This window comes from Anas platyrhynchos, chromosome 30 (assembly GCF_047663525.1).
Source record: "Anas platyrhynchos isolate ZD024472 breed Pekin duck chromosome 30, IASCAAS_PekinDuck_T2T, whole genome shotgun sequence".
In the NCBI taxonomy this organism is placed as follows: domain Eukaryota; kingdom Metazoa; phylum Chordata; class Aves; order Anseriformes; family Anatidae; genus Anas; species Anas platyrhynchos.
In genome coordinates this window covers 3,669,928-3,695,063 of record NC_092616.1, presented here as the reverse complement: position 1 = coordinate 3,695,063, position 25,136 = coordinate 3,669,928, and the positions used below count along the sequence as shown (strand labels likewise).

Genomic DNA, 25,136 nt, shown 5'->3' with positions numbered 1-25,136 from the left:
CTAAATCTATCTTGTTTTAGTTTATGACCTTTCCCCCTTGTCCTACCATTATCTACTCGAGTAAAGAGTCTTTCTCCTACCTTTTTATTAGATCTCTTTAAGTATTGAAAGGCTGCAGTAGGGTCTGCCTGGGGCCTTCTCTAGACTCAATAGCCCCACCTCTCTCAGCCTCTCTTCACAGGAGAGGTGCTCCAGCCCCCGATCACCTTTATGGTCCTCCTCTGGACTCACTCTAACAGGTCCACATCTTTCCTGTGCTGGGGCTCCCAGCAAAAGTAGGGCCCCATCTTCCTCTCCTCTGGTTACGACAGTTCTCTTAACTTGGGAATTTCCTCCTCCTCTACTTTCTGAATGTCCTTTTGTGCATTCAATACCTTCTCATCTGTTTCTCTATGTGAGCCTGTGAATCACATCAGGCAGACCACATGGTTCAAATGGCACAAGCTTCCTTCTTACTGCCTTTTCAGTTTTCCAGTTGTAATGAGTAATGCTTCCCAGGCTGCAGTTCAAATCCCAGGCTACTTCAAATCAGCCGTTCCTGCAAGGGCATTTCCCTTGTTGAAGGACCTTCATTAGGAGTTCTGTAACATACTTTTCCTCCCTAACAAATGTATTGGGTTTAGGTCAGAATGTTTTGGTAGTGGGGCAGGCTGCATGGGTGGCCTCTGCGAGAAGGGACCAGGAGCTGCATCAGGTGTGGAATAATTGCTGGAGGTGGCTTATTGAGACTAAAGAAGCTGCCCCAGTTCTGATCAGAACCAGTTCCTCGCTCTCAAAAAGGGATCCTCTGGCTTCTAGTCAAAGCTGACCCAATAAACAACGATGGTTGCACAGCTTTGATAACATTTTAAAGAAAGGATAAAGCATAAAAATGTTTGTGCAGCAACAGCTAGCAGAGGAGTGAGAAAATGTGAGAAACAGCCCTGCAGACAGCAAGGTCAGTGCAGAAGGAGGGCAGGAGGTGCCCCAGATGCCAGACTAGAAGATTCCCTGCAGCCCATGGAGAGGCCCCTGGTGGAGCAGGCAGTCCCCCTGCAGCCCATGGGTCCCACATGGAGCAGATCTCCACACTTCAACCCATGGAGGAGCCCCCGGTGGAGCAGGCGGATGTGGCTTGGAGGAGGCTGAGGCCCATGGAGAGGAGCCCACTCTGGAGCATTCCTTTCCTGAAGCACTTCTCCCAGCTTGGTACTGATCCATGCTGAAGCAGTTCCCGAAGGACTGTGGGAAGCCCATGCAGGATCAGTTTGGGAAGGATGGCATCCCATGGGAGGAATCCGTGGGAGGGCTCCCACCCTGGAGCAGGGACAGAAAGTGACCGTGAAGGAGTGGTGGGGAAGAAATATCACAGACTGATCACAGCCCCCATTCCCTCTTCCCCGTGTCACTTGGTGGGAGGAGGTAGAAGTGGATGGATGGGAGGGAAGGTATTTTTAGTTTATCTTATTTTCTCACTCCTCCAGATAATGCATTATTGTAATCTCCTTACACGCAGTCTGTCTTGTCCATCACTGCAATTGTTGAGCAACCTCCCTGTCCTTAAATCAGCCCTGGTGCCCTTTTCCATTCTATATTTTTCCCCTCTTCCTCTGAGGATGAAGACTTAAAAGATCGGTGTGGTGGACTTCAGCTGCCCGTCAGTGTGAAACCACCACAATTTTCAGCCAAATTATTGGCTCCACATTTGAAAGAAGACTTGGGTTTAAAGGCAGTGAATTGGGGACATGCTGTTATTACAAAGATGCTACGGGAGTGTCAGCACTTTTGTTAATGTAGACAAAACTTAACAGAGTAAACAAAGCAGTTTAATTTTTCAACAGAAGTAGGATGAATAAAACATTGTTTATGAGAAAGCTACTGATGTAAATGACACTAAAGATAAACATAGCAATAATAGTAATGTAAGAAGCACCAGGCCTGCAAGGGAATATGATGCAAATTCTTTGTGGAGAAGGAGAGAAACTTACTATTAAGAAGTGTCTCTGAAATCACTTTCCTAGCACAATCCCTGAGCTCCTGGTTCCTCAAGCTGTAGATAAAGGGGTTCAGTGTTGGAGGCATCACTGAGTAAACAACTGCCACCACCAGGTGCAGAGATTGGGAGAAGGTGGAGAGGGGCTTCAGGTAGGCAAACATGCCAGTGCCAGTAAAGAGGGAGACCACAGCCAGGTGAGGAAGGCACGTAGAAAAGGCTTTGTGCCGGCCCTGCTCAGAGGGCATCCTCAGCACAGCCCTGAAGATCTGCACATAGGAAACCACAATGAAAACAAAACAACCGAAGGCTAAAGAGACGCCACCCACAAGGAGACCAGCTTCCCTGACGTATGATTTTGAGCAGGAAAGCTTGAGAATCTGGGGAAGTTCACAGAAGAACTGGTTCACAGCATTGCCACGGCAGAGGGGCAAGGAAAACGTATTGGCAGTGTGCAGCAGAGCAGTGAGAATGCCACTGCCCCAGGCAGCTGCTGCCATCTGGGCACAAGCTCTGCTGCCCAGGAGGCTCCCGTAGTGCAGGGGCTTGCAGATGGCAACGTAGCGGTCATAGGACATAACTGTGAGGAGATAAAACTCTGCTGATATCAAGAAGAGCAAGAAAAAGAACTGTGCAGCACATCCTGAGTAGGAGATGGCCTTGGTGTCCCAGAGGGAATTGGCCATGGCTTTGGGGACAGTGGTGGAGATGCAGCCCAGGTCAAGGAGGGCGAGGTTGAGGAGAAAGAAGTACATGGGGGTGTGGAGGCGGTGGTCACAGGCTACGGCAGTGAGGATGAGGCCGTTGCCCAGGAGGGCAACCAGGTAGATGCCCAGGAAGAGCGCGAAGTGCAGGAGCTGCAGCTCCCGTGTGTCTGCGAATGGCAGGAGGAGGAACTCGGTGATGGAGCTGCTGTTGGACATTTGACATCTCTGTGCATAGAGACCTGCCAAATAGGAAAATGTAGTGACAAATAGGGACAGTGTTCTCTGAGAAAAACCTGCTACACTTCTCATTAAGTGACTTTCTGCTGAGACCTTTCTGCTGCTCCCTCGTTTGAGCTCTGATTGGTGTAGAATACATTTTCACTGGGAGTCCAGGATTCCGCTGTGGGTTCTGCCTGCCCTACAGTTCTAGTGAAATACGAACTGTGAGTGATCTCTGATTAAATCTAACTCTCACGTATGTTGACTTCACAGCATAACTACTGTCAACATTCTTGACAGCCAAACGGCATTTGTGGTTTGCTTTGTTCCAACTTCCTGTGTTACTCTTAGGAGATTTTTTTGAGGGAAGTAAACCCTGGCATTTGTAATGTATTCCAGTTGAGATTTTGTAAGTGCCAGGAGGCAAAGTGACTGTCCTTAGTGCAGTGCAGACAGCCAGTCTGTCTATCTTCCCTGGTCTCAGGCAGAGTCCTCTTAGGCTCAGTCCAATGGCCCCCATAGAGCCACTCAATTATTGTAGCCTCAGAAACTCCCTGGAAGGAGATCCATCTTAATTCTGCTGCATACACTGCATTGCACCAAGCCCCACAGGTTAGAAGAGGTTTTGGGCACCTTCCTTCTACAGGCACATCTACCTAGTGGGTCCTAGAGGGTCAGTGCTTGAGCTGCAGCTGAACACCCCATCTACAGGGAGCCATAAAGCTCCATGGAGATGGGAGAGCATAAAGAACAGCAGCAGAAGGTGCAGGAACAGAGAGAAATACGACGAGGCTTCTGCCAGGGACGGACAGACAGGAACTCAGGAGAGTGTGCTCTGCTGGACTTCCTGCTGCTGAGTTTATGAGGCACATCCTGAATCTGTTGGGCTTGAGGGTGGACTGTGAGGTGCCAGACTATTCTGTTAATGCTCTCTTGCTAATTCCTGCCTGCAGCTGTCCCTGCCTGCAGCGGGGTCTCTGTCCCCACATCTCCTGCCTGCAGCTCACAGCCCCCATCCCACCCGCTGGGTGCTCAGCTCTGCCCTGCGAGAGAAGTTAGGACAGCTTTGGCAGTCATCTGGCCAGACTGAACTGAGAATGTGAGTGTATGGTAAAAGTCTGCAGGAATGCAAGCACAGGTAGAGGAAAATGTAGGACAGGCTGTGGAGGGGGATGACAACGGGCCATTTGGGGCTGGAGCCCCCCCAGTGGAATAGATGACCTCAGGGCTACAGCTGCAGCCTCTTCCACTATGGCCCACCAGAGGACACTGGTCCCTTACAGCCCCAGGGCCTTGTTACCTCCTCAATCCCACAGAGCCTGGCAAGTGTCCTACCAGTGTCCTACACTCGGAATTGCACACCCCACATCACACTGCCCCTGCCAGAGCCCCAAGCAGCCCAGGACATGCAGGATCCCCCTTCCCAGGGGATGTGCTCAGGCCTTGGCCATCCCCCTTGGTTGAACACATCAAGGGCTTTCAGAGCCACCTCCCCACTTGATTTTCCACCTGTAACCAGTGCCTCTGATTTCCTCCTCCACCGTCTCCCAGGGACGGGCACCTTGTCTCCTTGTTGCCCTCGTGGTCTCTTCTGGGATGGCCCTCAGTGGGGCTGGCCAAGACCCTTAGACGTTTGCAGGCTTGCTTCTGTCTTTTACTTCTTGAGAGTCTTGCTCAAGCTTTCAGGATCTGCAGTTCAGGAACCTGGCAGCAGAGGGCGAATGTACATGCAAAACTCCCTCACAAGCCAAGGCTCTGGGCATAACTCTTCCAAGTCTTCAATTCTTATGGGGTTCATCAGGGAGATGCCAGGAGTCTCCTTAAAGGGACAGACTTCAAGAATAATACAAACTATAGGAAAGGATTTATTATTTCTGCTATTTCTTTAGTTGTCTGCCTACAGTTAAAGTGAAATCAACAATCTCCAACTGGTATTGATCCTGAATGTCTGCTAAGGGACTCTGAGCATGCAGGGAAATCAAGACCTTTTCTGCCAGGCACTCTATGCACAGTCTTCATCCCTACTCCTCAGCCTCACCCTTTCTCTCATCAGCCTCCCGGGACTGACACAGCTGCGATAAGCTCTGAGATTTTTCCACTAGCATTTCATCGGAATGTTTTCCAGCCCCTTGGCACCAATTCCCATCTGCTTTCCTCGAAGAATGAGCTACATGCAGGCACTAAAGGTAATGTCTTAATTGACAGCATTGAAAAATAAAAGACACAGTCCAGTAAAAAATAAAAGACACTCTTCAGCTCTATATTAAGCCCTCTATTCAGCTCTGTTGATTTACAGAAGGAATCCAAGACACAAAACAAATTAAATGCACTATTTTTCAGAATTTTTAGGCTTGTCTATGAATTCTCATCCAAATTTGCATACATTTTCCCAAACACATTCCTTCCCAAAACCTTAAATAGTGAAACTGTGTTCCCAGGGTATGCTTGTATTGGCACATTGCACATCTCCATATCTAAATGGAGCAGAGAACAATGAAGCTTAGAGGGGTTGGATAGGTCCTGCCTTTAGCTCTTTGCTGTCGACCCATGGCCACACCTGATAGGACTTCCCTTTCGTCCTTCCTCTTTATGAGCTGGCCAAATCTTTATGGGGTGTACAGTTGCATAGCACCATGGCTCTCCATGTGCCAGACTCCAAGCAATACCCAGAAACCCAGAGCACAGCCTTAGAAAGAGGCCCAGAGCACAACTGAGGAAGGCAAATGTGACTCCTATCTTGCACTAAGGCAAGACAGAGGTCCCAGGGAACTAGAGGCCAGAAAGCCTTTCCTCAGATTGTGGGAAGGTGATAGAGCAGATAATCCTGGAAAGCATTTCCAAGCACATGGAGGATAACAAAGTGATCAGGAGTGGTCAGCATGGATTCACCAAGGGTTTGTTGAGACTTAACCACTTGATAACCTTCTCCAATGAAAAGACTGCCTTGGTAAATGAGGGGAGAGCAGGGGATGCTGTCTGCCTTGTCTTCAGAAAGGTTTTTCATGTTTCCCATAAGATCCTCATAGAGAAGCTGATGAAGTCCAGGCAGAATGAGGAGGCAGTGAGGTGGACTGGAAAGTTCCTGCACAGCTGGGCTCATAGTCCTGTGGCAGGTAGTCTAGTTGGAGGTCAGTCACAAGGAGGACTCTGTAGGGGCAATATTGGGATCTATCCTGTCCGTTCAAACCTCAGCCATTCTTTAATTTTGTGATCCTGTGTGGATGATATGGACTGGAATTTTGATAAACATCTGGGTTCAGAGGGTAGTTACCAGATATACACACTCCATCAGGAGGTTGTTCAGTACTGTGCAAACAGGAAGTCAATACTAGACCAATATTATTTAACAAGTTTATTCATGACTTGTACAATGGGGCAAGTTGGCAGATGATATGAATCTGAGAGCAGTGGCCAACACAGAAGGTGGTTTTGCTGTCATTCTGAGGGACCTCGCAGCCAAAACTGGGCATGAAATTCAACAAAGTGAAATGCTTCTGCAGGGATAACAGGATGCACCAAGACATTGCTTGGGGCCAACCAGCTAGAAATCAGCTTGGTAGAGAAGGACCTGGGTTTTCTGGTGGTCAACAAGATGAACAGGTGCCAGCCATGTGGAATTACATCAAAGAAGGCCACCAGCACCTTGGGCTTCATTATTACAAACCTTGCCAGTACATTCAGGGAGTTGGTCCTTCCTCTCTACTGACCTCTGCTGAGACCAAACCCAGTGTGCAGTGTCCACTTCTGGGCTTCCCTGTGCATGAAAGACCTGGATGTAGTGCAGTAAGTCCAGTAAATGCCACAAAGGTCATTAAGAGACTGGAGAGTCTTCAGATGAGGAGACGCTGAGAGAGCTGGAGTGTTGAGCCTGGAGAAAAGAAGGCAAGGGGGAGGTTTTTATCAAAGAATCACAGAATGGCCAAGGTTGGAAGGGACCTCTGAAGACTGTTTAGTCTAATCTCCCTGCCAAGCAGGATCACCTAGAGCACATTGTGCAGGATGACATTCAGGTGGATTCTGAATATCTCCAGCAAAGGAGACTCCACATCCACTCTGGGCAACCTGTTCCAGTGTTTTGTCACCCTCTCAGTAAAGAAGTGTTGTCTCATATTCAGACAGAACATCCTGTGTTTCAGTTAGTGCCACGTTGCCTGAAGTCCTGTTGCTGGGCACAACTGAAAACATCTAGTTCCATCCTCTTGTGAGGAATGTTTTAACAATTCCAATTCGTGTCCATAAATTCATGTCCATAAAGAACAATTCTGTTTGAATCCTGTCTGCCTGGGCCCTGCACTGGCAATTTAATTCTTGAACCACAGATGCAGTGTGTCCCAGTCTCCCCCTCATTCCAGTCAATTTATCAAGTCTTCAGAAAACACTCCTTAAATTTATGAACCTGTTTGCTTTTGTTATTCCTGACTTCTAGTTCTAACAGTTACAGTTTTTTTCTGTCTTCTTCGAGATTGATTTAACACCGCTATAGATGTTATATAGATGACTGTGAATAGTTGGGAAAGGAATGTTTTAATTGCTCGTGAGTCGTCAACCTGTTTGGGAGTTTCAGAACAACTGATAATAACTGGTGACTGCTGGTGACTGTTATGTGATCCTTGGTATCTGGCCAGGCGGGCCAAGAGATTAAGAGGAAGAAAAAAGAAGCTGAAGGACGGTTGGGAGACAAGACCTGTGGAGAGTGTACAGAGAGTGTTCCATAAACTTGGAATAGTGCCGAGTAAGTACAAAGGGTGAGAGGAAGACTACGAGCCTTCAGCATGAAAGACCCCTAGAGACCCCCAGAGGAGACTGATGCGCATGCTCCAGTAGGAGGAACTGGACCCCGGAAGCTAATTATAATAATCTATTTTTTTTAGAAGTAGTAATGAATATGTATTAGTCTAGGAGCATAAAAATCAGCTGCTTGATGTAACTGGTGTGCGTCCTGGTGGAGCGGAGACTCCCGGTGCACCCAGCGCTGTTTGCTTACCTCTATTCCTTTATATTCTTTTAATAAATCCTATTTTTTTATTTAATCCTAATTTGAATCCTGAGCCATTTATAACACTCTCAACACCCTTCCCTCATATATTTATACACATTGATGAGGTCTCCCTTCAGTCTTCTCTCTTCCAGGCCAAACAGGCCCCGCTCTCTCAGCCTGTCCTTGTATGACAGGTGCTCCTCATCCTCTTTGTAGACCTCCTCTGGACTAGCTCCAGCAGTTCCATGTCCCTCTTATACTGGGGAGAATTGGACACAATACTCCAGGTGTGTCCACATTTGGTGAAGTCATGATGGGAGGAATTAAGACAAAGCAGCCTGACTCTTTTCTGAAGTGCCCATTGACAGGACAAGAGGCAATGGGCACCAAAGGAAACATTGGTAAAACCTCCTGGAAACAGGAAAGCTCTTCTGTACTGTGAAGTGGGTTGATGAGTGGCACAGGTTGCTCAGAGAAGTTGTGGAGCCAACATACCTGGAGATCCTCAGAACGTGTCTGGACATGGACATGAGCATAGACAACCTGCTCAAGCTGGCCCTGCTTGAGCAATGGGGTTGGCCTAGGCAATCTCCAGAGCTCCCTTCCAACCTCAAACATTCTGTAGTTCTGTGATAGCCGGCAGTGTTTCTGAAAACTTTTCTGTGCTACCTCAAACCAGTCTGAGTCCTGGTGCCCGTAGAACAGAGCTTGCTTTTAGGATGACTTAACTCACTAGGTAACCCTGAGGAACAGAGATTACAAAAGCACGCACTGTCTCAGCCCACAGAAGTGTTCCCAGGTCCTGACTCCACTGAACAGCTCCTTCTTCCTTGAGGATTATGAGCCAGAAGGAACCTGTGGAGGTCTGTACCTTGGCCTGGCCTCAGCTGGGATACCTTGAGAGTTAGATCACATTGGTCAGTACTTGGTTCACCTCTCATGTTCAGATATGATTTTTTTTCCTTAACCTCTTTTGAAATTTCTTTTTCTACCTTTCCTCCTCATTGTCTTTTGTCCTTTCTGCCCCTCCTTGTGCCCAGCCTGATCACCATATGTACTGAGACCAAGGGCAGTCACAGCCTGCTCTTGAAGTGCTGCCTCACCAGGATTCTCTGGGACTGTGCAGGCAGGCTGTGACGGCCTGCTCCAAAAGAAGACTCATTGCTTGAGATCAGGGGAGATCACAGGGAAAAACCCAACACCTAGTGCAGAGGGACAGTGGTAGTAATTGTAGGCTGATATGGGGCCGGGGCCTGAACCAGGGCATGGGTGACAGGGCTGATCATTTCCCAGTGCAGACAGATCCCAGCAGGAGGAAGGACCCAGACATTTCCAAGACCAGCTCCCTCCTGGGCAGTGCTGAATAGTGGTGCTGCTCTGCAAAGCAAGTGGGCTGTGGTTTCTCTCTGGACCAGATGGTGGTACTTCACTAAGGATGACATCGGTCATTGCCAGCTCCCCCTCCCTGTGCCTGCTGGGTTCCACTCTCCCCTCTGGGGCTGCACAGTCCTTGCTTACCTGGAAATAATTCAGTTTAGAACTCAGTTTAAACATATGGATGGATTGATTTATTGTTTTTGTCTTTAGGGAACCCCACCTTGTGTGATCTGTCACTTTTTGGGGCCTGTTGGGTATGCGCACGCTGGGTATGTTATGCAGTAACCATTCACCATCTCCACTGTGTCCTAATTTCGGCTAGGATAGAGTTAATTTTTCTCCTAGTAGCTGGTAAGGTGCTGTGTTTGGGATTTAGGACAAGAGCAATGTTGATAACACACTGATGTTTTAACTGTTACAGGGCACTGCTTACACTAAGCCAAGGACTTTTCAGCTTCTTGATCTGTCCTGGGAGGGGACAGAACCAGGACAGCTGACCCAAACTGGCCAAAGGGGTATTCCATACCATCTGATGTTAAGCTGAGCAATTAATACGGGAGGGGCTGGCCGGGGTGGAAGGACCGGCTGCTCAGGGATAGGCTGGGCATCACTCTGCAGGTGGTGAGCAATTGCATTGTGCATCACTTGGTTTGTAGACATCATTATTAGTAGTACTAGTATCATTATTATTATTTTTCTTTCTTTTTGGTCCTCATAACATGTCTTTTTTTCAACCCACAGGCTTCATTTTTTTTCCAATTCTTTCCCCCACCCCAGAGAGTGAGTGGGGAGGGCAAGTGAAAGGCTGTGTTGTGCTTAGTTGACAGGCAGGTTAAACCATAACAGTCCTTTGTCATAGTCCACTGTCACTAGACACAACCAGGAGCTATTTGGTCTTGCACCCAGGGAGAAACAGCAAGTATTTAGGCCTATTCCTGGCACCATCTTCGCAGGAAGAGCTCAGGCAGGACTCTGGGGAGATCGCATTTTGTTACAGAGATGCTATGGGGGAGTCCACACAGAGAAAGGCTTTAAGAGAACCTTTTATATAACCTTCAGGTGAGACAATGCAAAGTCATTCCTCACTAGCAGTGGGAGGAATCCAAGTATTTTTCTAGGAACAGCAGAAGCACAAGAATCAATAAATAATAATAAATACATACATAATTATAATGAAAAAATAACACAACACAAACCTGGAAGATGATATATTGGGAGTCATTTCAGAAAAGAGAATGGAACTCTATGAATGCTGAAAAACAATCAATAAACACTTTTCAAATTATATCCTTGAGCTCCTGCTTCGTCATGCTGTAGATGAAGGGGTTCAATGCTGGAGACACCACTGATTGCAGAACTGTCACCACGAGATCCAGAGATGGGTAGGAGATGGGGGGGACTTCAGGTAGGCAAACATGGCCATGCTGAGAAACTGGAAGACCATGGCAAGGTGAGGGAGGTAGCTCATGGAGAACACCTGGGCCCTTCAACCAACTCCACATTCCTCTCCTGGAAGACGTCCTCTGCCCTGTCCCATGTGGGACAGCGGTGAGTAGGCATCTCAGTAACCATTTGTCATCTCCACAGTCATCAGACACCAACAGGTTGCTCCTAATTCCTACCCATAGTCTCTCACTGCTCACAGCATGGCAATAAGTTTCTTCTCTCCCAAATCCATGCAGCAATAGGCCTTTCAGGGTACAGCTGCACAGCCCTGAACTTGCCACCAGCCTTGAAGGAAAAGACAAGTCTTCAGGCAGCGCACTAGGGACACCCCATTTATTACGAAGGTGCTAAGAGAATCAGTGCTGACAAATCAATAGACATATATTTACAGAGCTTCAAGACTACAGAGCACTGTCATTACTCAATAAAAGGATGATGAAGAAAATACTTTATCTTTTTTTAGAAAATTATAAATGCAAGAGATACTGAGGATAGCAATAACTGAAACGGCAAGGACACAAAGACCAAGCCTGCAAGAAGATACTCAGAGAGTCATTTGCGGAGAAAGAAGGGAAAATAAGCACCCTTAAGAAACATCCCTGAAAACACTTTCCTAATAGCACCCTTCAGCTCCTGGTTCCTCATGCTGTAGATGAGGGGGTTCAAAGTTGGAGGCACCACCGAGTACAGAACTGCCACCACCAGGTCCAGGGCTGTGTAGGAGAAGGTGGTGGGCTTCAGATAGGCAAACATGGCTGTACTGAGAAATAGGGAGACCACAGCCAGGTGAGGGAGGCATGTGGAAAAGGCTTTGGGCCGTCCCTGCTTGAAGGGCATCCCCAGCACTGCCCTGAAGATCTGCACATAGGACAGAACAATGAATACAAAACAGCCAAATGCTAAACTGAAACCAACCAGAAGAAGCCAAAATTTCCTGAGGTAGGAGTGTGAGCAGGAGAACTTGAGGATCTGGGGAATTTCACAGAAGAACTAGTCCAGGGTATTTCCTCCACACAGTGGCAGTGAAAAAGTATTGGCCATGTGAAGGATTGCATTGAGAAAGCCACTGCCCCAGGCAGCTGCTGCCATCTGGGCACAAGCTCTGCTGCCCAGGAGGCGCCCATAGTGCAGGGGCTTGCAGATAGCAACGTAGCGGTCATACGACATGATGGTGAGAATAGAATGCTCTGCTGAAAACAAGAAGACAATCAGAAAGACCTGTGCAGCACATCCTGCATAGGAAATGGCCCTGGTGTCCCAGAGGGAATTGGCCATGGCTTTGGGGACAGTGGTGGAGATGCAGCCCAGGTCAATCACGGAGAGGTTGAGGAGGAAGAAGTACATGGGGGTGTGGAGGCGGTGGTCGCAGGCTACGGCGGTGAGGACGAGGCCGTTGCCCAGGAGGGCAGCCAGGTAGATGCCCAGGAAGAGCGCAAAGTGCAGGAGCTGCAGCTCCCGTGTGTCTGCAAATGGCAGGAGGAGGAATTCCGTGATGGAGCTACTGTTGGACATCTGATGCATCTTGGCCTCAGCTCCCATCCAAAGACAAAGGGACATGCACTGGGTACCTATGAAAGGTGGTGACACATTTTGAAACCCATAGTTTAGTTCAGATTCAGTGCACCTGTATTACAGAGGGGCTGTTTATCATCCTCCAGCAGAAGGGGCAATTGTCCAGGGCCAATGCTGGATGTCCTTAAACCAGAGTGACCTGAACAGAAACAGCTAATTTCTGAGCCCAACACACCACAGTGCCCAGAGCCATATTGACTAGAAGTGCATAAGCACTTTGCTCCCAGGATGCACCACCAGAGCAGGACTCAGTATTCTGGTGTTTGAGATCTGGCTTTAATCCCACTGTCCAGAGAGTCTGAGCGAAATACTAAGGGCAGAATGGTTGGAAGGAGAAACACAGAGAAATGCCCCAGTGTTCCTGCTGAGGGAGGAAGGAAATGGAGTGAGAGATGGGCAGCTGGGAGGGGTTCTCTTCTGAGGGTCCTCCTGCCAAGGGGAAAATGCAGCCTGAGATCCCATGGATGTGGGGGCAGAGGCTTTGCTGAATGGGAGAAGATACCAAGTGGTTGGTCAGGGGTAAGGACCTGCAGTACAGGGATGGCAGAGAGGTGCTCAAATGCCAATGAGTTTCTGGGAGCCGCTCCCTCTCACTCCCTGCCCATGTCTCTGCTGCCTGCAGCTGTCCCTGCCTGCAGATGGGTCTCTGTCCCCACGCCTCCTGCCTGAAACTCACCGGGTGCAGGGCTGGGAAGTCTTCTCCTGCAGGGAGCTCTGGGCATGCTGCCACTTCTGCCTGCCTTTAAGCACTGTGTCTCTGCAGGCAGTGCCCCCAGGCCTGCTGTGTTGTGCAGAGGAGCTGCTCCTGGGCAGAGCTGTCTCTCTGCAGCGCTGCCCACTTGCCAGGAGCTCCTCTTGGGCCCAGGAGCCCGGCCCAGCTCAGCAGCAGAGGCCCAGCCCAAGGCCTCCCTTGCTCTGCCCCCCACCAGGCTCCCTGCACATGGCCCTGGGGCTGCAGGGGAACCTGCTGGGAAACAGCCTGAAGGAATCCCTGGGTTTCCCTCCCTCACCTGGGCACACACACTTCTTCACACCAGTGTCATTTCTCCTTACAGAAAACCAATTAAGTGTAACAATCACATCTTCTTGTCCCAGTATTACTTTGGCATGAAGTCATGGTCAGGGACTGATCTCCTTCATCCCCACTGAAGGAAAGAATTCAGCAGTCAGTCAAGGCATCTCATGCTGGTTGTTATTCCTGGGGCTGGAAAGGGATCTCAGCTCCCTCCCATATCTGCCACAGACCCACAGGAGCTGGGATTCCTCAGGCCTCAGTTCAGGTGTCCACAACCTAGGCACTTTCATGCGAATTACTGAGCTACAATAGCTCCTTAGTGGAGATGGAGGACAGGCAGGAGCTGTTCAAATGGAAATACCTGCTGAAATTTGAGGTTGATCCTCTGTGAGTCAGGTGGAGGCATTCGCTTGGGTAACTGAAATGGCAGCAGACACCACATGTAGGGCAACTGAACCTGTTCCTACTCCTTATGTTCAGGGCAGCCTGCAGAGGCTGCCTCTCTCCCTGGTGGTCCATTTGCCTGGGTGACATACAACATCTTCCCTGAACACCTTTCCTTTACACCTGACAGGAGTTACCTCAGGAGTGGGAGGATTTGTGACCCCTTTCCAACTGCTTTGTCAATGCCCCCTTCCCTGGAGAGGGATCCCAGCTGCTTGTCTTCCCTGCCCTCTAATTCCAGGCTACCAGCCCTGTTATCCCAGTATCGGAACAGGCAAGTGACAATGTGCTGGCCTAGATGATGGTTGAAATCTAATCACACATCTCACAGCTCCCCAAGGAATGGTGATCAGGAGCTTACTGCTCCTTTTATGTTATCTCTGTCTTCATCCACCTTTTCCTGTGATGGCTCTACTTGTGAAAAGCATGCCTTGTCTTCTTCTTCCTCCTTCCCTGTATGAGTAGGAGCTTCTTTCCTAGCTAAACAAGCTGATTTTGTCTCTCCTGTTTCTTCTCATGTATATGTATGACTGATAGAGGCACAGGTTGCTTCTCTGGCCCAGTCGCAGGGATTGGAGTTGTGTAGATTGCAACTCAGTAAGCATAGGCCAAGCCCCAGCACATTGCAGTGATTTCTGTCACTTTGGAATCGCCAGGGTGATGACACTCCTTTTTCAAGCATTCTGCCTTTTTATTTATTTATTTATTTATTTATTTTATTTTTTGTTTTTATGATTCTGCGCTTCTTCAGGGGTGAAGTGAGAAAGCATTGGAGGTGCCCACAGTTCTAGGTGCCTGCCCATATCCTCCCACACACCCTGCCCCTCATAATTATCCTGCCTCAGGGCAGATCATTGTGTGGCATTCTGAAATAGTTTACTCTGACCTTAAACAAAACCTGAAACACATTCTGGACACATAACAATAGGTACAGGCTGGTTTGAACATTCCAAGCATTCCAAGTTTCAAAGAGCTATTGTAACTACCTGTGGGGAGAAGAAGTGTCCCCTCTCATCCCTTCCATAGATTGGCTCCCGGGGGAGAAAAGTAAAGACTGTTAATTATAAATAGTTTCTGAGAGAAAGTTCCTCAAGCATGGAGGTGACAGCAATGCTGAGTACAACTACCAGATTTGTCTCATGACCAGTAATTTTATCACAACATAAGGCAGTGTTAGGCCGTAGAGTAAACTAATAACCATAAACCAGCCCCCACAAAGGATAAACAGCACAACAGGGAACACACACAATATGTATTGTGTTACCCAACACAGTTCTGAGACCAAACAGGACTACTACACAAACAAAATTGAACATTGTGGTCAGCAACTATGAAGCTGATATATTGCTTCTAAGAACTTTATTTTAACATGATCCGGTCATATCTGTCATTATCTGGGCCCTTTATGGCCCCACACAGGATTCATTTGAGAAGGAGGGCATCCCACAGGAGGGACCCAGAGAGGGCAGAGATTGACCATCAAAGAGCAGTGAAAACAATGTCAGGGACTGACTGCAATTCCCAATTCTCCTGTTCCACCCAGGAGAAGGAGTTACAAGAGGCTTGATGAGTGGAATGGTGTTTTTAGTTTGCTTCTAGTTCCTCAAGGTTGTAGTCCGCCACTGATAGTCAATACATTATATTAATCTGCCTATGCTAAGTCTGTCTTGCCTGTGATGATAATAGGTACCCATGAGGATATTTGCGGCCTCACCTCGAGTACTGTGTGCAGTTCTGGCCACCACAGTACAGGAAGGACATGAAACTGTTGGAGAGTGTCCAGAGGAGGGCTACGAAGATGGTGAAAGGCCTGGAGGGGAAGACGTACAAGGAACGGCTGAGGGCACTGGGCCTGTTCAGCCTGGAGAAGAGGGGGCTGAGGGGAGACCTCATCTCAGTCTACAACTTCCTCGTAAGGGGGTGTCGAGAGGCAGGAGACCTTTTCTCCATTAACACCAGTGACAGGACCCGCGGGAACGGGGTTAAGCTGAGGCAGGGGAAATTTAGGCTTGACATCAGGAGGGGCTTCTTCACAGAGAGGGTGGTTGCACACTGGAACAGGCTCCCCAGGGAAGTGGTCACTGCACTGAGCCTGTCTGAATTTAAGAAGAGATTGGACTGTGGACTTAGTCACATGGTCTGAACTTTTGGGTAGACCTGTGCGGTGTCAAGAGTTGGCCTTGATGATCCTTAAGAGTCCCTTCCAACTCAGGATATTCTATATTTGGTGTGTGACCTCCTGTTCTACCTCAGGCCTTGAGCTATTTTCATCATATTTTTCCCCCCTTTTCCTTGTAATGTAAAGGAGCGGTGGCCATGGAGTTCACCTGTGTACCTGTGTAAAACCACCACAGTAGGGAGATTGAAAGGGTCCAGCACCAGAGCTGTGGCCATCCAGGGATGGCATCTCAGCACCCAGAACACGCTCTGCCAGCCTGGTGGCACAGGAGGGGCTGGTTCCCCTGAAGGAGATCAGTACAAGGGGAAGGCTTGATTTCCAACACAGGCATTTGTGGCACATTCCTGAGAGGCCTGTGGGAGCTGGAGGACACACCAGCAGCTGAGAGCCCTTGTGACACATCTTGGGAAGGGGCTCCTGACACCCTTACCTTTGGGGGAGAGCTGCAGGAGCACTGGGAACATGGAAGTCAGGACAGAGGTGATGGTCGTGCTCCAGCAGCCCTCCATCTCACTTGCTGCTGGCCCTCAGCTCAGGACAAGGGATGTCCGCCCTGGGTCCTCAACCACAGCTCCTCTGCAAGGTGCCCCTGCTCCTCCGCCCGTAAGCGAGTGTCGCCCAGTGCAAGCTTGCTGCCTGCTGACCCCACTCCTGGCCACAGAAGGACAGCGCTGGGGAGCACCCAAGCAGTGCCCAGCAGGGACCAGGTCTTGCAAGGAAGTGCCGACACTGCCGCTGCTCCAGTGACGATATCCTGGTGATGCAGCGCACCCCCTGTGACATCAGCCCGTGTCATCTGAAGGCCTGTGAGGTCAGCAGCATGGAGATGGCACAGCTCAGGAGAGACATGAGAGATTTCCCTTCTTGTCCTGAGAAACAGTCGCCTCCTTTCTGCCCAGTTCTTTTCCACAGGATCCTGACAAATCCACCAGGAACATCTCCAAATGCTGGCAAAGGCCACGGAATAAAGGAAGTAGAGTGCTGGAGAAGTCCCTGCTGTGTTCCTGCCCCAACACGCCTTTGCTCTTCCAGGAAGGTGGGGTTTGAGGCTTGTCCTGGGGCTGGGCTTTTTTCAAACGATGGGAGCAAAGGCACCTGGGATGCAGCAGCCCCTCAGTGTGCCTGAACTCCTCTGCACCGCATGTCGCTCACCTGGACAAGTAGGATGTGTTATATGGAGGGAATTGCAACACATTCCCGGGCCCTCCTCCCATCATGTCCCACAAGGCTCTGTGCTCTGAGAAGATCTCATCACCCTCGGCCAGGACATCCCCCCTGCCATGCCACAGGCAGAAGTGGCACATGAGGGAATGGCAAACTTACCTTCAGCACCTCATAGTAAGGGAGAGGGGTAGTGCAGCACTGCAGAGGAAGGGAGAACAGCTTGGACAGATTCAGTGCACTCCTTAATGCTGACACAGCTTCCTTGCAGTGGGGATCCAGCTCCTCCCGTCTGTGCCCCAGGCCGAGGCCATTGGGGCACATCTGGGCTGCAGCACCTCAGCTGTGGCACAAGGGCCAAACTCAGACTTGTCCCAGACCTTCTGCCCAAGACCCAAGACATGCAAAGGCTTTCCAGCAGGGCAGAGACCTGCTGCCGTGGATGGCAGATGGCCATAGGCGGATGAAATGAGGGGCCTGAAGCACAGTATGCCCTGGTGTTCCTGAGGCCAGAAGGAAACAGGCCTGGGCTGTGCCGCTCTGACAGCAGAGGGCCTTTGTGGTGTTGGTGCAGTCCTGAGAGCCAGTGCTGGAGCTGAGGTTGATCTCCAGGCAGGAGAGGGGGCTGCTGACAATGTCCTTGGCTATGGGACTCCTGTGATCCAGGGACACAGAAAAAATCACTGTGTCTGGGTAGTACCATCGGAGTGATTAACGGGTGGGGATGAGAAGCAGCAGCAGCGTTTGCGAGCTGAACGACACAAGTGGAAACTCTGGTGTGATGTGCCTCATATCCATGCACTGCCTGCCTCTACCCGATAGAAATGGGACAGACCTTGGCTCTCTGAGAAGCTGTCATTTGCTCATAAGCACCAGGTCTGTCAGAGATGCCCTCAGGGGTGCCCTCTAAGTACCAGCTGTGAATGGCCAGAGGTGCCCTGTGGGTCCTGTGTTGCCCATGTCAGCTCCATGCTCCAGTGGTGCTGGGCAGCGTTGGCGTCTCAGGTAGCACTGCAGACCTGCAATTGGCTATTAAGTAGAGCAATTGCCCTGAATTTCATTAGGCAATGTAGGGATGTCCGTGAGACACGTGCCGTTACAGTCCCTGGCGATGGAGGGAAAACCAGATGGAGAAGAGGGAGAGAGAGACTCAGCTCTCCCTGCGGCACAGTTCTCCATTGGGTCAGGTGGATGCCTCTACAGGCTGCCCTGAGCCTACTAAGGAGGGACAGGTTTAGTTGTCCTAAATGGGTGCATTTGCTGTCATTTCAGCTGGCCAAAGGCATTCCTCACCAGCCTCCAAGGGGGTGCCCCAGGTGCTGCCCTGTCCCTCACGGTACCTCCATGAGAGCTTGCAGATGCCTGCATGTACCTCTGCCCCCTGACATGTCACCAGGTGTTTTCAACCCCCAGATTTCTTCCATCTCCATTAATAATCCTGGAGCTGAGAAAAGGAGCTCACCTGCAGCTGCCCATGTTATGCACACCTAAACTGAGTGCAGAGGAATCCCAGCTCCCGTGGGTTTGTGGCAGGCATGGAAGGGATCTTTGTCCCATTCCAGCCCCAGGACAAAAACCCAGCATGAGATGCCTCGAGTGACTCTGCTGAATCCCTTCCTTAAGCAGGGGGTTAAAGGAGTTACTTCTATGACCATGCCTGGGTGTCCCACCATCAATTGGGATGAAAAGAGGTGATTGTTACAGAAAATTATTTTTTCACTAAGAGAAATGAGCCTGGTGTGAAGAAGTGTGTGTGCCAGGTGAGGGAGGAAAGCCCAGGGATTCCTTCAGGCTGTTTCCCAGCAGGTTCCGACCTGGAGCAGGGCTGTTTGCAGAGGCCCCCATGGGACGTGCAGTTGCTCCCCATGTTGCTGCATGGACTTGGGAGAGACCAAGCATAGGATTTAGGAGCAACCTGTTGGTGTCTAATGGCAGCAGAGATGGTCACTGAGGTACATAGGCATGGTTGTCCCACATGGCACACAGCAGAGGACATCCTCCAGGACATAAATGTGAAGCTGCCAGGAGAGTCCATTAGCTATATGCAGATTTTCATTGCTGTGCTGAGGATGCCCTCTGAACAGGGATGGCGCAAAGCCTTCTCCACGTGCCTCCCTCACCTGGCTGTGGTCTTTCTGTTTCTCAGGAGTGCCTTTTTTGCCTACCTGAAGTGCCCTTCCATCTCATCCCCATCCTTGGACCTGGTGATGGCTGTCCTGTACTCAGTGATGCTCCCAGCAGTGAACCCCCTCATCTACCGCACAAGGAACCAGGAGCACAAGGAGAGACCATTTCTGCCATTAGGAAAGTGATGTCGTGGATGTCAAGTGCTGTCAGGGATGGCACTGAGGGGCTGCAGGCTTCAAGGGGATCTGCTGCAGAAGAGAGAAGGGGACACAGCAGGGGACACTGACCACTGTACGCTTGTGCCATGGAAGTCCCCATCTGTGGGGCTGAGCCCTCTGTGCCCCAGGAGCTGCTGTGGTCTTCAGAGGGGCTGGGGCTGTGGTGGCAGTGCCCAGAGCCCTGCAGCAGCCTGCTGTGGACACTACCCTGAGGACCACTGGCACTGGCCTGGGATGAGGGCAGGGAGGTGGGCAGAGATCAGGGAGGTGGAAGAGCTGTGCTCAAGGTCTGTGTTGGGGGAACAGCCAGCTCTGTCGGCCTCTGTCCTGGCCCAGAGCCCTGCTGACCTGGAGCAGGGCTGTCTGTAGAGGCCCCCATGGGAGGTGGCTGGGTCAGGGCAGGGGCCATGGGCTGGAGAAGGCTGCAAAGGAAGGAGGGCCATGGTGGGAAGGAACCCTGAGGGAGCCATTGGGATTGTAATGGGGAGAGATCCATCCAGCCCTGAATGTGCACTGCCATGTGTGGTGCCTTGGCAGCATGGCTGTGGAACCATGTGTGGGGCAGTGGGGCTGGGACACTGCAGGGACAGGGCTCTGAGAGGGGCCAGGAAGGATCTGCCAGGGGGTGACAGCAAGGACAGGCTCCAAAACAGAAATTTATGGTTTAGATGGAGGTATGGTTTTAGCATGGGCAGAGCTCACCTGGAAGTGATGTTATCAAGAAAAGTCAAGAGCAAAGAGAAGAGCTTCTGCTGGAGCTAAGGCTCAGATTTCTCACCCAGCTCGCCCAGGGCTCGTCCTGAGCAAGGCGGCCATGAACCCTGCCTGCACTCCTGCCTACCCCGCACCGCCAGGTGGCTGTAGCAGAGGGGACCCCCAGCCAGCCCCTCGATGGGGCTCTGCCAGCCCCTCGCCCTCCCCTCTGCAGTGACGTCATTGCTGCCCAGGGGGCTCTCTGATGCGCGGGGTGATGTCACAGTGCCTGCCGGCCAGCCCTTCTGAGGGCCAATCAGGCTGCTGCAGTGGCAGTGACCTCACTCCAGCCCCCTCCCCACGGCCTGCCTCTCCCCTTCCCTCTCCCCTGTCTGGACCTCGGGGACAAAAGTCGGTGTTATGCAGCAGCTTTGCAGTGGTGGCCTCCGTGGTGGTTTTGCCAGGGAGGACATCTGCCCATGTGCCAAAAGGACCTACTACCACCAAGATGCATTTGGTGCTTTGAGCTGTCACTGGCAGAGGTCTTGCAAAGTCTTTCTGCAGTTGTGCCCAGGGACCTTCACTCCATTGGTCCTGGGCTGGGGCTTTCACTTCAGCTGAACCTGTGTTGGTTGTGGCACAAGCAAGACACCTCTTACAGCTGTGCTCTGTATCCTCCTTCATGGGAGGGCACCACTCCGTGTCCTTCACTGTGCTCACGGTGTTTGTCTTAGCTCATGGATGAACCAGATTTGATCTGCTTGAGTCTTCTGAGGCCCAATCCAGCGCCTACTGCCTGCTGCACCTACAGCACAATAACTATTACTTTCCCTTAATATGCAGATTGAACTGATGGGTGTGTTCATATTAATGCCTTTTAATTTCCCTAGTTGGAAGGGGAAATAGAAAAAGACTGGAGCAAGCTGCTGGGATCTGCCACAGCCACTCAAAGTCACCCACTTTTTCCAGTCTTCCAGCCTGAATTTTTTCACAATGACCCTGCACGAGTTTCTCATAGGCTCAATGTAATTTCAAATGTAGATCATCTTCAAGAATCCACTGGCAAGTGTGCCAGGAGGCATGTTGCCAGCCCACAGGAATCCCGGCCTCCCCCACAGAACCTACGGACTTGTCCAGGCTGTAGTCTGGAGTTCCCAGGCTGCAGTGACCCCCTTGAGATGGTTGTGAGTCTTGTTATTGACTTTCCAAAGCTCTGCTAGAAACTGAGCTGCTGTTCTGGCTTCTTTTACCTTATTTTGTAAAACTTCTGTTTCTAGAACTTGTATTTCTATGACTTCAAACTACAGCTGTTTGATTTGTAACCAGACACTATGTCTGTGGGCTCTAAGATCTTCATGGAATCATATCATAGAATCATAGAATGGCTTGGGTTGTAAGGAACCTTAAAGATCATCTAACTCCAACCCCCCTGCCACAGGCATGGATGCCACCCACTGGATCAGGTTGGCCAAGGCCCCTTCCAACTTGTCTTAAACACCTCCAGGAATGGGGCATCCACAACTTCTCTTGGCAACCTGTTCCAGTGCCTCACTACCCTTAGAAGGAAGAATTTCTTCCTAATGTCTAATCTAAATCTATCTTGTTTTAGTTTATGACCTTTCCCCCTTGTCCTACCATTATCTACTCGAGTAAAGAGTCTTTCTCCTACCTTTTTATTAGATCTCTTTAAGTATTGAAAGGCTGCAGTAGGGTCTGCCTGGGGCCTTCTCTAGACTCAATAGCCCCACCTCTCTCAGCCTCTCTTCACAGGAGAGGTGCTCCAGCCCCCGATCACGTTTATGGTCCTCCTCTGGACTCACTCTAACAGGTCCACATCTTTCCTGTGCTGGGGCTCCCAGCAAAAGTAGGGCCCCATCTTCCTCTCCTCTGGTTACGACAGTTCTCTTAACTTGGGAATTTCCTCCTCCTCTACTTTCTGAATGTCCTTTTGTGCATTCAATACCTTCTCATCTGTTTCTCTATGTGAGCCTGTGAATCACATCAGGCAGACCACATGGTTCAAATGGCACAAGCTTCCTTCTTACTGCCTTTTCAGTTTTCCAGTTGTAATGAGTAATGCTTCCCAGGCTGCAGTTCAAATCCCAGGCTACTTCAAATCAGCCGTTCCTGCAAGGGCATTTCCCTTGTTGAAGGACCTTCCTTAGGAGTTCTGTAACATACTTTTCCTCCCTAACAAATGTATTGGGTTTAGGTCAGAATGTTTTGGTAGTGGGGCAGGCTGCATGGGTGGCCTCTGCGAGAAGGGACCAGAAGCTGCATCAAGTGTGGAATAATTGCTGGAGGTGGCTTATTGAGACTAAAGAAGCTGCCCCAGTTCTGATCAGAACCAGTTCCTCGCTCTCAAAAAGGGATCCTCTGGCTTCTAGTCAAAGCTGACCCAATAAACAACGATGGTTGCACAGCTTTGATAACATTTTAAAGAAAGGATAAAGCATAAAAATGTTTGTGCAGCAACAGCTAGCAGAGGAGTGAGAAAATGTGAGAAACAGCCCTGCAGACAGCAAGGTCAGTGCAGAAGGAGGGCAGGAGGTGCCCCAGATGCCAGACTAGAAGATTCCCTGCAGCCCATGGAGAGGCCCCTGGTGGAGCAGGCAGTCCCCCTGCAGCCCATGGGTCCCACATGGAGCAGATCTCCACACTTCAACCCATGGAGGAGCCCCCGGTGGAGCAGGTGGATGTGGCTTGGAGGAGGCTGAGGCCCATGGAGAGGAGCCCACTCTGGAGCATTCCTTTCCTGAAGCACTTCTCCCAGCTTGGTACTGATCCATGCTGAAGCAGTTCCCGAAGGACTGTGGGAAGCCCATGCAGGATCAGTTTGGGAAGGATGGCATCCCATGGGAGGAATCCGTGGGAGGGCCCCCACCCTGGAGGAGGGACAGAAAGTGACCGTGAAGGAGTGGTGGGGAAGAAATATCACAGACTGATCACAGCCCCCATTCCCTCTTCCCCGTGTCACTTGGTGGGAGGAGGTAGAAGTGGATGGATGGGAGGGAAGGTATTTTTAGTTTATCTTATTTTCTCACTCCTCCAGATAATGCATTATTGTAATCTCCTTACACGCAGTCTGTCTTGTCCATCACTGCAATTGTTGAGCAACCTCTCTGTCCTTAAATCAGCCCTGGTGCCCTTTTCCATTCTATATTTTTCCCCTCTTCCTCTGAGGATGAAGACTTAAAAGATCGGTGTGGTGGACTTCAGCTGCCCGTCAGTGTGAAACCACCACAATTTTCAGCCAAATTATTGGCTCCACATTTGAAAGAAGACTTGGGTTTAAAGGCAGTGAATTGGGGACATGCTGTTATTACAAAGATGCTACGGGAGTGTCAGCACTTTTGTTAATGTAGACAAAACTTAACAGAGTAAACAAAGCAGTTTAATTTTTCAACAGAAGTAGGATGAATAAAACATTGTTTATGAGAAAGCTACTGATGTAAATGACACTAAAGATAAACATAGCAATAATAGTAATGTAAGAAGCACCAGGCCTGCAAGGGAATATGATGCAAATTCTTTGTGGAGAAGGAGAGAAACTTACTATTAAGAAGTGTCTCTGAAATCACTTTCCTAGCACAATCCCTGAGCTCCTGGTTCCTCAAGCTGTAGATAAAGGGGTTCAGTGTTGGAGGCATCACTGAGTAAACAACTGCCACCACCAGGTGCAGAGATTGGGAGAAGGTGGAGAGGGGCTTCAGGTAGGCAAACATACCAGTGCCAGTAAAGAGGGAGACCACAGCCAGGTGAGGAAGGCACGTAGAAAAGGCTTTGTGCCGGCCCTGCTCAGAGGGCATCCTCAGCACAGCCCTGAAGATCTGCACATAGGAAACCACAATGAAAACAAAACAACCGAAGGCTAAAGAGACGCCACCCACAAGGAGACCAGCTTCCCTGACATATGATTTTGAGCAGGAAAGCTTGAGAATCTGGGGAAGTTCACAGAAGAACTGGTTCACAGCATTGCCACGGCAGAGGGGCAAGGAAAACGTATTGGCAGTGTGCAGCAGAGCAGTGAGAATGCCACTGCCCCAGGCAGCTGCTGCCATCTGGGCACAAGCTCTGCTGCCCAGGAGGCTCCCGTAGTGCAGGGGCTTGCAGATGGCAACGTAGCGGTCATAGGACATAACTGTGAGGAGATAAAACTCTGCTGATATCAAGAAGAGCAAGAAAAAGAACTGTGCAGCACATCCTGAGTAGGAGATGGCCTTGGTGTCCCAGAGGGAATTGGCCATGGCTTTGGGGACAGTGGTGGAGATGCAGCCCAGGTCAAGGAGGGCGAGGTTGAGGAGAAAGAAGTACATGGGGGTGTGGAGGCGGTGGTCACAGGCTACGGCAGTGAGGATGAGGCCGTTGCCCAGGAGGGCAGCCAGGTAGATGCCCAGGAAGAGCGCGAAGTGCAGGAGCTGCAGCTCCCGTGTGTCTGCGAATGGCAGGAGGAGGAACTCGGTGATGGAGCTGCTGTTGGACATTTGACATCTCTGTGCATAGAGACCTGCCAAATAGGAAAATGTAGTGACAAATAGGGACAGTGTTCTCTGAGAAAAACCTGCTACACTTCTCATTAAGTGACTTTCTGCTGAGACCTTTCTGCTGCTCCCTCGTTTGAGCTCTGATTGGTGTAGAATACATTTTCACTGGGAGTCCAGGATTCCGCTGTGGGTTCTGCCTGCCCTACAGTTCTAGTGAAATACGAACTGTGAGTGATCTCTGATTAAATCTAACTCTCACGTATGTTGACTTCACAGCATAACTACTGTCAACATTCTTGACAGCCAAACGGCATTTGTGGTTTGCTTTGTTCCAACTTCCTGTGTTACTCTTAGGAGATTTTTTTGAGGGAAGTAAACCCTGGCATTTGTAATGTATTCCAGTTGAGATTTTGTAAGTGCCAGGAGGCAAAGTGACTGTCCTTAGTGCAGTGCAGACAGCCAGTCTGTCTATCTTCCCTGGTCTCAGGCAGAGTCCTCTTAGGCTCAGTCCAATGGCCCCCATAGAGCCACTCAATTATTGTAG

General features: G+C 50.1%; 3 protein-coding genes across 3 annotated transcripts; all 3 read right to left on the bottom strand.

Annotated features, from left to right (window-relative positions):
* Window positions 1-302: 302 nt before the first annotated feature.
* Window positions 303-2,895, bottom strand: LOC139999833 (olfactory receptor 14A16-like). Its single transcript, XM_072029459.1, has 2 exons — window positions 1,968-2,895; window positions 303-400 (listed from the first exon to the last, which is right to left on the bottom strand). The coding sequence occupies exons 1-2, from the start codon at window positions 2,893-2,895 to the stop codon at window positions 303-305; spliced, it is 1,026 nt and encodes a 341-aa protein (XP_071885560.1).
* Window positions 2,896-11,251: 8,356 nt separating this feature from the next.
* LOC139999832 (olfactory receptor 14C36-like) lies at window positions 11,252-12,220 on the bottom strand. The gene is made up of 2 exons (XM_072029458.1): window positions 11,831-12,220; window positions 11,252-11,659 (listed from the first exon to the last, which is right to left on the bottom strand). Exons 1-2 carry the CDS (start codon window positions 12,218-12,220, stop codon window positions 11,252-11,254), a joined length of 798 nt encoding a protein of 265 aa, XP_071885559.1.
* Window positions 12,221-21,999: 9,779 nt separating this feature from the next.
* Window positions 22,000-24,592, bottom strand: LOC139999831 (olfactory receptor 14A16-like). The gene is made up of 2 exons (XM_072029457.1): window positions 23,665-24,592; window positions 22,000-22,097 (listed from the first exon to the last, which is right to left on the bottom strand). The coding sequence occupies exons 1-2, from the start codon at window positions 24,590-24,592 to the stop codon at window positions 22,000-22,002; spliced, it is 1,026 nt and encodes a 341-aa protein (XP_071885558.1).
* Window positions 24,593-25,136: the final 544 nt, after the last annotated feature.

Coding starts and splice junctions, on each gene's coding strand:
- LOC139999831 (XM_072029457.1), bottom strand. CDS start 24,592: ATGTCCAACAGCAGCTCCATCACCGAGTTCCTCCTCCTGCCATTCGCA. Junction 22,098..23,664: donor TTCAGAGACACTTCTTAATA/GTAAGTTTCTCT, acceptor TGTGATTCACAG/GCTCACATAGAGAAACAGAT.
- LOC139999832 (XM_072029458.1), bottom strand. CDS start 12,220: ATGCATCAGATGTCCAACAGTAGCTCCATCACGGAATTCCTCCTCCTG. Junction 11,660..11,830: donor ACGTTGCTATCTGCAAGCCC/CTGCACTATGGG, acceptor CAGATCCTCAAG/TTCTCCTGCTCACACTCCTA.
- LOC139999833 (XM_072029459.1), bottom strand. CDS start 2,895: ATGTCCAACAGCAGCTCCATCACCGAGTTCCTCCTCCTGCCATTCGCA. Junction 401..1,967: donor TTCAGAGACACTTCTTAATA/GTAAGTTTCTCT, acceptor TGTGATTCACAG/GCTCACATAGAGAAACAGAT.